Below are 10166 nucleotides of genomic sequence, written 5' to 3' on the forward strand. Positions count from 1 at the left end.
GGCCGCGGCCGGAGAGTAGCCGGCGAGGCGTTATCGTGGTGTATCTGACGTGCTCGTACAAATTGTGGTCGTACTTAGGGTTGTCAAGTCACTGTACATAATAGTCAGAGAGACCTGAAAGTTTAAACTAATCTTTTGGTAAAAAGAGTTGTTCGGATTTTTTTAATTTTTGAGACGACGTAAATATCGATCCACAAAATAACAAGCCAGATAAGCCGGATACCGTAAATTTTAGCCAACCAGGCGATCATAAGCCTGACTTCCTGACTCCGGCTTGAGCCGGCTGCCTGGCAACCCTAGCCGCGCTCCTGTCCGAGTGTCCATTCACCGAAGCTCCCTGAAGCGACGCAGCGTGCTCGTGCGCAATAGTGCGCGCGCCAGGCGACGCGCTACACGTGTCTTATACAACCCAGAGGATATCTCCTTTGGCATTAACCTTTTGGCAATAACATCGATTATAAATAAATTCAATAATATCTGAAATAACTTTAAGTAAATTTCTTAATTTTCCTAGTTAAATTTAAGTCATTAAAACCAAGCGGAACTCTTTCTGTATATCTGTGTATTAATCAGCTTAAATATTCGCGCTCAAATTGAAACTGAATTTTGAACAATTAACTACGAATCCCCGAAATATTTTTACGGTATAAAAAGCGTGTTCTAGAAACCGTTAGTTATCATGTTGATTTACATGCCACAAAGGGAACGAAGACAGCATCATTAGGGAACATCATTCGAATTTTAGAACTTAAAAAGTGGACAATATCAGCATAAACAAAACAACGAAAGTTTTATCTCTGCGAGACAATACAAAGATTACGAGCAACAAAAGAAAAAAGTGCTTTAGAGTCCGCGTGCTCCGTGACTCCGGGATGTCTGGTGGAGAAGGCTGGAGCGGCGGGTGCGGCTGGTGGCAGGCGCGGCTGGCGCTGCTGCTGGCGCTGCCGGTGGCGCTCACCGGCCTCTACAACACCAACTACGTGTTCTTGGCCGCTCCTACCGAGTACAGGTAAACTCCTTTAAGTAGGTATTTTAGGAAACATTCACCTCTCCTCTTTTCATTTGTCGATTAAAATTTAAACTAAGTACTTAAAAGTAATAACAAACCGATGTGCGTTGTCTGATAGTTGTTTAATTAAAAATCGTGTCATCGCAATACTTTCCCGTCTTCAATCGAGACAGTTTTAACGATTGTTTTAACTTGTTGACCTGTGATCACTGCCTATGATACAATACATTGATTATTATAATTACTATTTATTTATCTCGCAATGTCACAACAGAATGTAGGTACCTACTTTTTTATGTTGAAAAAACTATTTTACTTTGAACTCAGAATGTATTTCACAATTGTATTATGTGGATGCTGATTCGGTTCGTAGTGTTGTAAATCAAAGTTTAATTTTTTTTTAAGTTGACGCCTATAGAAATGCTCAATAGGTAATTAACTACTCAAGCAACTTCACAACAGCATAATTATAATGAAAACTCCTAAATCCGTGAGCATATCAAATGGCTGATATTTTAAAACTTACCTTTTTTATTCTATAAATTTCCGAGTAGGAAGATGTAGAAAAAAAATTAAAATTAGGTAGTTGAACACACACTTAGGAAATACGAACAAATTTAAATTTGATGTAATTTGAGACGTAAAAACGTAAGTTGGTTTGTATACCGTATGCCCATGTTTGTAGGTGTCGTATTTACCTACATGTGAGTTAACTGTATCGGATGGTTCTCTGCCATCCTCTGCGATGATCATGGGACACACCGAGATACTTTCACCGCAACAAGGTGTCGAGCACGTGACTTTGAAATGTTTTTATCATCGAATGCTTTCGGTCACTATGTACTATAGTAATAGCACTTGTCTAGGTAAAGATGCCATTTTATTGAAATAGTTTGCCAACACATGCACCTATTCAAAGAGGATTTTAATTATTGCTACTAGTATCACAGATTTATTGTTCAATCATTGTAATAACTCAACACAGTTTGTGTCATGTTTTCCTAAGAATATTAGGTCGTGCTGCTAGGATTCCTCAATAAATCTTATCACTTACCTCAATATTCTTGTATGAAATGTTAAAGTTTCAGATCTAAAGGCATTTTCTGATTGATTAACGATACTTTGAAAAATCTATTTGAATTTAGTTTATAGTTTTGATACGAGTATAATTCCGTCATCAGTCCATGACCATATCCTACAACATAATTTAAAGCAATTTACACAAATTTATTATTCATAAATTCAAAGTAAAACTACCAGAAATGATGTTGTCTTGATTAATTTAGATTTCTACCATTTAAAGTTTGTAACCAGTAGATTTAGCATTTGCATAATTTTATATATAGCCCGGCAGAAATTACCATGTTGGTAATTCCTGCCGGGCTAAATATAAACACAGACAGGGACAGGTTTGTCAGCTCTCTGAGGGACAGGACGTGGTCGACCGGGGTTTGGACTCCATGGTCGTTGGCGGTGTCTGCCACCCCGCTGTGTACACTGTGCGAACAAAGTTTTTAAGGTGTGATACTGCCCCACTTATAGCGACATATTGTCAACGATAAACAAAATAACGAAACTGATTTCCGGGAAAGGAACTAAGTGGTACCAGTCGGTAGATCCTTTCATTCATGAATATTTCCTTAGGTAGATAGTTATTAGCTACTTTTACAAGTTTTCCGGAAATGTATAATTTTATGATTCTATTCTCAAGGCAAGTATTTGAATTTCATGTCCCCTGCCTCTATAATTTAGAAGGGAAGTGAACTAGGTACCTAATTTCTACATCCATTTGCGATATTTATTATTGCACTGGTAGATTCTTATTTGCTCTCTTCCATGAGAGAAGTATTAAGTTATTGAATTCTATTATTATCTATCAAGATTCAAGTTATATCAATATTAACATTTTACATGATGCATAGAGGCAGCCAGGAGAATAAAGTTGTTTCTCAAACTACCATGAAATATTATCGCCAATAACAGACAAAAATCAAGAACTTTTTATTCAGAAAAAATACTCCAGAATATTTTTTCTGAGTTTTTTACGCCTTTTCCTTCTTCTTTCTAAATGAATATTATTATCTGATTCGATTAGAGTCACATACCAATCTGCTATTAACCGGTTCAAAAGTTAGTTGTTCCGTGTTTCAATAGGTAGGTATACGTGAATAGGATATGATGGCCATAGGCTTCTTTCCCAGTGACAACCCAACTGGGATTAACAAGAGGAATACCATGTCATACAAATCAGTATACTAGGTATATTGATGATATCAATAGTTTTGTGTGTCCGCCCCTGCCAAACGATGTCGGTTTTTAATTGAATTTAGTAACTTTGATCTTCTGATTGTCCGATAAGAAAGATATTTCTGTGGGTCAGAGTGATTCAATTATATATATTTAGAGCATTGGGCGCCGCGCCGTCTTGTTGTTAACGAACGCTGCGCCTACGCACGGACGACGGCAGGGTTGCCAGCTAGACCAGTGAGGAACTGGGGCAAGGAACTCGGGAACTACAGTTATTTCCTCAGTTTTTGACCTGACCTCGTTTTGGTGTTTTGAGAATACGGAGATAATTATACATCACAAAATATACGAGGTGTGAAAGTTTCAACTATGTAGAGTGGTTTTTCGAATGTACTCCTTTGTAGTATTCGGTGGAAATGGGAGTTAAATAAACTCATTTGACCACGTCCTAGGATGGGTGCTGAATATAGTCAAAATGATGTTCATATACGAAATGACACAATGTTCTCGTAATCCAAAGTATGGGCAGTTATCAATCTATTTGTCTCCCAGTGTCCAGGTGCGATATGGGATAATCGTATATCGTGTTCCTCTGTCGCCTTCCGTGAATATAAAATAAACGCATCGTTTCAATGAAAAATAACATCCTCAGCCCAATATGAATTTTGTCTAAAGATGATGGTATAGAGAGGTTGTTAAAACGGTTGTGAAAACGCCCGTTCTAAGGATTTAGTAGATATCATTAAATTTTTTGTGAAATTACTAAAAGATAGTACTTATACAAGATATCTCAAAATAAAAGCGTACTTATACACGAGTACCTATTTGTAGTTTCAAAGTTAATCTGATCAGTTAACTGGATTCCTAATTTGCCACTAAAATTGCCTATAAAAAAGCGATCTTAGCCTGCGATAGTTTTTGCGCCAATAATTGTATCAGTTATCTGGCGGTTACCAGTGCGGACAAAGGGTCAATAAAGCCCCGTAATGGTTGGACAATGCTGTCTGTCTGCCCGCGTCATCTCGTAGAAAGGCAGCTTTGTGTTCCATTCCTGGCGTCAAGAAAAACCTTTAATCTATTTTTTAGCAGGCGTAGTTTTCCGTTACCATAACCTTGGGTGTAATGGTAATAATAGATTAGTTCGTGCTTATACAAATCACCTTATTTTTTAACTGTGCTTGAGCTTTGAGTATGAATATTAATCAAGTAAAATTATTTCTCAAAAAAATTATCAATTTCATTGTCTCACTTAGAACCTATTTACCTACACCAGAGTCATCCAGGCCTAATGGTCAAGAGGATGTTGATGGTCTTCAAATAAACATATCTACATTCCGCTAACTTTAATGTTTACAAATATTTATATGTTTGAGATGGCTTTAAAACCCTTCAATAAATTATTGATCATGCAGTTTGCATGAATACTGTCCGATTGTAGGTGTCACATTTTAGTGCGATTGTTGAACTGAAAGTGTGGAATGCAACTAACAGCTGACGACAAATATAGAAGATAATTATAGAAGACCAGATTTAGAACCTGGGTCAAGCGGGTTCATATGTAGTTGTACCATACTAGCTTGCAAGATTCACGGATTTAACGATTGTTGGTATAACGCGCTTTTAGTTGTAAGTTGTAGGCTCAAAATACTTTTTTTCCCAGAAGTAAACATTCATAAATAAAATCACATTCTTTCCCGGAGGTGTAGGAAGCAACAAAACATTTTCAATTGATACGATTCCTACATACTTATACTTTTGATTCAAACTTGTGAACTGAACTTTTCGCCAGTCTGCTCAATTCGATCAAGGTACGTTCGTCTAGGACTTCTCCGTCAATTTTTTCATTCACACTCATGTACATTTGCTTATTAATAATTAGATTTTTTCTTTTTTCAGTCATTGGAAATTTGTATATGTGATTTTGTTGAAAAATAAGTAGAAAGTGTGAGTGTTGCCTGTGAGCAGCTTATCTAGACTAAACAAGGCGCACTTATCATATTGAAAGGTGACCGGTGTCTAATTCGTTGATAACGGGTCAAATCATCACCTTTGCGAGAGGAACATTCAGAACAATAGAATTTTCCATTACATTAGCTTGCATACTGGTTTAGTAAAACGAACACAGTATCCCAGGGGTGTTGTAAAAGTTAATACATACATACATGCATGTGGTCACGTCTATATCCCTTGTGGGGTAGTCAGAGCCAACAGTCTTGAAAAGACTGATAGGCCACGCTCAGCTATTTTTAAGTTAATCAAAGAAGAATTCCATGTTTATATTATGAATTTCGATTCAACACAAAGCCATAAAGCTGTCTGGCTTTGTACCCTATAAAGGATAAGTACGAGATAATAGGTGGGATCTATTATCCACTTTAGATTTCAGACAATATTGTCTTATAGACCGCTTTGCAACGACTTTTGCCAAAAATTACCTACTCCTGCAAAAAATTACTATCCTTTCCGCAGATGTATCGTGGCACAATGTGAGGACTGGCCTGCGGCAGCCACTCCTGGCGAGGTTTCCTCGGAGGCCTGGCAGCCGGCATGGCGGCCCTGGGCGCTGCCGCCCGCCGCCCCGGCGAGACCCGACGACGCCTGCCTCCAGTTCCGGGCCACTGGTCCCGGGTGCGGACCTGCAGACTTCGACAACACCACGCTGGTCTCTTGCGACAGGTTCCTGTATAGAACACGCAGTAGTATAGTCGCTGAGGTTAGATATTTAATTTATTAATACCGGTGGATCGCGGGACATATACTCTTTTATTCCACACCTTTTTTTGAATAATTTTGGGTGTTTTTACACAAATTAATAAGTCCATTATGTACAAAAATATTGGCTGATATTATTTAATAGGAGCGATTTTGATCGATTTGAGGTTTGCTGATCAAAAATACTTATATGAGTTGAATTTGAAATTGTACATACCTACTTAAGTTACATCGCCAAAACAATCTGTCTCAACTGTAAGAACAGGAGCATTACCGGATACATAAAGCAATCTTAATTACAGGAAGATCCAAAAATCTGTTTAGTACCTATCTACATATAGAAACTTGTTTTCAAAACAGGAAGCATTAATTTATAAACTATAATAAATCGTTGAGGAGCTGGTGAGGCTACTTTTCTGATCTCTTCTAACTTAACGTGTTTGGTACCCTGCGCCGCCATGCTTGCGTTTCTAGCAGTTATCTCTCCGCTGAGTCCCGTTAGACTTTAAGTCTGTGGTAACAATTCTTGTACTGTTGTTGGCAGTTCGGGCTGGCGTGTGCGGAGTGGAAGCGCGCCCTGGTGGGGACGGTGCACAACGTGGGCATGCTGATCTCGCTGCCTATCATCGGGTTTATATCCGACAGGTGCAGTACTATATTCATCTGTTATAGAGTGGTATTGTTCGGTTGGCGCACTGATAGAATTAAATCGGTGGTATGGCGAGTGTATCTGAGTGTTTGCCTGTAGTATTCGAACAGGAAATGATTATTATAAAAGAAAGTAAGTAGCTGGTAAAATGTTAACAGGGTCCTGAGACTAAAAAGAGAGTCACTCACCATCTTTCTTGTATCATGTTATTACGGTTAATAGCTTTGTAAGACTTTTTTATTCTGATGAAGGAAGTTGACAGATATACTAATGACTTACAGATGGGGCCGGCGTGCCGCCCTGGTGACGTCGGCAGTGGGCGCTGGGCTGCTGGGGCTGGTCAAGTCGTTCGTGAACTCCTACTACACGTATCTGCTGGCTGAACTCGCGGAGACTATCCTTGGCGCCAGCGTCTACCCCGCAGCATTCGTCCTCAGTAAGTGTTCACAGTATTGGTTGATATAGCCAGGTCGAAAGTCCAGTTCTAAAGCCAGTTCAGTACAGGGCTGTCCCAATCCAGGATCATGTTCAAAGACTCGTCCCTGCCTCCTCTTCAGAAAGATAAGCATATAATCTGGTCCTAACGCTAGGGGGATAAGAAGATTAGGATCGGAAGTGTAAATAATTACCGTCCCAATTCTACGTTCTAGATAAAAAAAAATAATCAGATGTCCGTAACACTGATCCTGGTTTGGCTCTTCGATGTGACCATAATGTCATAGTAGTCTGATTACAGTGTGGCTTAGATCGATTTTCAGATAATTGACGAAATGTCTGATTATACAAAAAAAAAGTGCACATAGAATTTACAGCTACAATTTAATAACATCCTTAATCTTTTTAATAAGTAAAGCAATAGCCATATGAAAGATACAACTATAACAAATGCTTTGGTATTTTTAGTGATCGAGTGGCTGGGCGTGGAGCAGCGCATCTTCGCGAGCTTGGTGCTCGGCATTCCCCTCTCCGCAGGTGCTGCCCTCTTGGCTCTCCTGGACTATCTCAGCGGCTACTGGAGACTATGGGCACGCATCGCGTACCCACCTTCATTCCTACTGTTGCTTTATCCCTGGCTCTTGCCCGAGAGTGTACGCTGGCTCGCCTCCCGTGGAAGACATTCTGAAGCGCTCAGCGTGTTGAAACAAGCAGCGAAGTGCAATAATAGTCCCGTTAGTGAGGAGAACTTGGAAAAGATGCTGCTTAGTGAGACCGAGCAGGTTAATAATAAGGTAGCGGCGGCAGAAGATGAAGAAGGACTCATCAGAGCCTTTTTCAAGTAAGTTATATAATACACTAGAAGTTTAAATGTATCATATTTTTTTTATAATTGGTTTGAGTTTTTACTTTATAATTGATTGAGGTCAATCTGCCTGGTGGTAAGGCCTAAAGTGGTGCACGGAAGTTCAAATAATGCCTAACACTTTTGCATTGAAAATCTCCAAGTTGTTTGTATCAGTGAAGAGAGATGAAGGGAGGGAATACTAAATCACAGATTTGGCGAATTGTAAGGTGTAATTACTTACATGTGGACTTGCATATACTGCCAAATAGTATTTAAGTATGGCTCTTTATTTACCACAAGATATAAATACCGACACCTCCAAGGAGCTAACAATTTGAAAATCTCTTGGGATACTTCACATCCAGAATACACAATATATTTTCAGATACGGCGCCCTCCGCCGCCGGTTGTTCGTGTGCTTCGCGTGGTGGATGTCGGCCGTGTTCGTGTTCTACGGGCTGGCGGTGCGTGCGCACGCGCTGTCGGGCTCCGCGCACGTCAACTACGCGCTGGTGGCGGCGGCGGAGCTGCCCGCGCTGCTCCTCAACACGCTGCTGCTCGACAGGATAGGCAGGAGGCCGCTTCTCACTTTCGCATTCCTGCTCACTGCTGTGTCGCTTATTGCAATATCTTGCATACCACAGGGTGAGTTAATAAATATATGAGAAACAAATCTATAGTACCTTCTGCTTTGTGTTAAATAATTGTCAACTCCTGAAATTATACATAATGCTTGCAGAAGGAGGCTGGCGCTGGCTGAACACAGTGCTATACTTGTCAGGCAAGGTCGGCGCGGCGATGTCCCTGAATGCCCTCTACGTGTACACTGCCGAGCTGTTCCCGACGAGGGCCAGGCAGAGGCTGCTGGCGGCTTGCTCCACGTGCGGGCGACTTGGGTCCTTGTTAGCTCCGCTCACGCCACTCACGGTAAACAGTTTGTATTAATTTACTTTTGAATGCGAAGTGCCGTATTGTTTTATATACTCTGTGAGAAGGCTTATTATAGGACTGATGATTACCTTAATGATAAAAACATCTGGCTCGAGCTTGGCACAGGAACCTCGTAATTAATTGTAGTTTGATTTGATCTTAAATCAAAATTCAGTACACTCTGTACATAAATCTTTTTAAAATTGGTAATCCATAAAATATATATATATATTTTTCTTTTTAAATATTCAATCTCACATAAATCTGAACAATGTATTCTCTCGTCCACATTCTATTCTAAGTTTAATTAATATTGTAAGGTTGACGTTGTTGAAGAAAATGCTGCAGTGCAGTTTGTTACCGCTTCTTCTGCACTGACGCCTTGGAAGCGGCAGTAAACTTAGTTTTTAAGTAATTTATTTGACGTCAACCAATGTTGTTAAACCATACGTTTTGACGATTATTAAGCGATATATAGTATCCTATAATAATGAATAAAAATTTTGAATTTTGAATTTTTTGAATTTTGATCATCATCTAGCATCTAATCGTTTGTTGTTTGCCAGGCGGCGTACCGCTGGTGGCTACCGACGGCGTTGTTCGGCGCTCTCCCGCTATGCAGCGCCATGCTGACCCGGCTCGTGCCGGACACGCTGCACCGCCGGCTGCCGGACACCTTCTCCGACCTCGACCCGGCGCCGGGCACCGTGCGAGACGAAGAACAGTGCTGAGCTTTACAATAAAATATACATTATCGCTCCATTCCTTTTCGTCGACCTGGTTCAAGCGGGATAAGGTTACCCAGTGAACAAGAGTCGCGTCATAGAGTAGAGATGGCTTTTTGTACCCACTCCTGGATCATAGTCATCAAGAAGCTTGTTAGTTACTTGTTGTTTTAAGCTAAATTCGTAAAGTACTAACTTTTGTTTTAAAATTAAGTATACTTAGAAATAGAATCAACATGTTCAAAATATGTTACCCTGCCTAGTTGATTTATTTTTGTGAGGAATGACTTGTTCCATAGCCGTTCAATGTTTTATAAAATAAAGTACCTCGTTGGCATGACATGCATCAATGTACGAGTATCTCTATATCAATAATTATGCTCTCTGTATCGATAAAACTATATCTGTTATAGAAATAGAGTATTGCTGAATTTTGTTGAAATCAGATCTCCATTCGTCGTTGCGTTTGTTATAAGTTGTAATTTATTGCTCTTTATCAACTCAGAAGTGAAATTGAATAAACTGTAATATACGAGTACCTACTCGAGTTGTAGGGTTATGTTTTATACTTTTATATAATGTTTATAAGGATCATTTGCATCAAGTCTCTCT

At 39.7% G+C, this 10166-nt stretch overlaps 1 protein-coding gene across 1 annotated transcript; it reads left to right on the top strand.

Moving 5' to 3' along the window:
• The first annotated feature begins 381 nt into the window (after positions 1 to 381).
• LOC106137454 (solute carrier family 22 member 6) lies at positions 382 to 9646 on the top strand. Its single transcript, XM_060945658.1, has 8 exons — positions 382 to 1009; positions 5726 to 5969; positions 6513 to 6613; positions 6899 to 7053; positions 7521 to 7893; positions 8285 to 8544; positions 8639 to 8826; positions 9396 to 9646. Exons 1-8 carry the CDS (start codon positions 873 to 875, stop codon positions 9558 to 9560), a joined length of 1623 nt encoding a protein of 540 aa, XP_060801641.1. The 5' UTR covers positions 382 to 872; the 3' UTR covers positions 9561 to 9646.
• The last annotated feature ends 520 nt before the right edge of the window (positions 9647 to 10166 follow it).

The sequence above is a fragment of the Amyelois transitella genome, chromosome 8 (genome assembly GCF_032362555.1).
Source record: "Amyelois transitella isolate CPQ chromosome 8, ilAmyTran1.1, whole genome shotgun sequence".
Taxonomy (NCBI): domain Eukaryota; kingdom Metazoa; phylum Arthropoda; class Insecta; order Lepidoptera; family Pyralidae; genus Amyelois; species Amyelois transitella.

What these genes read in the sequence shown, in the direction of transcription:
- LOC106137454 (XM_060945658.1), top strand. Translation starts at nt 873, where the DNA reads ATGTCTGGTGGAGAAGGCTGGAGCGGCGGGTGCGGCTGGTGGCAGGCG. An exon ending in ATCGGGTTTATATCCGACAG is followed by an intron (nt 6,614 to 6,898) that starts GTGCAGTACTAT and finishes AATGACTTACAG; the next exon opens with ATGGGGCCGGCGTGCCGCCC. An exon ending in CCCCGCAGCATTCGTCCTCA is followed by an intron (nt 7,054 to 7,520) that starts GTAAGTGTTCAC and finishes TGGTATTTTTAG; the next exon opens with TGATCGAGTGGCTGGGCGTG.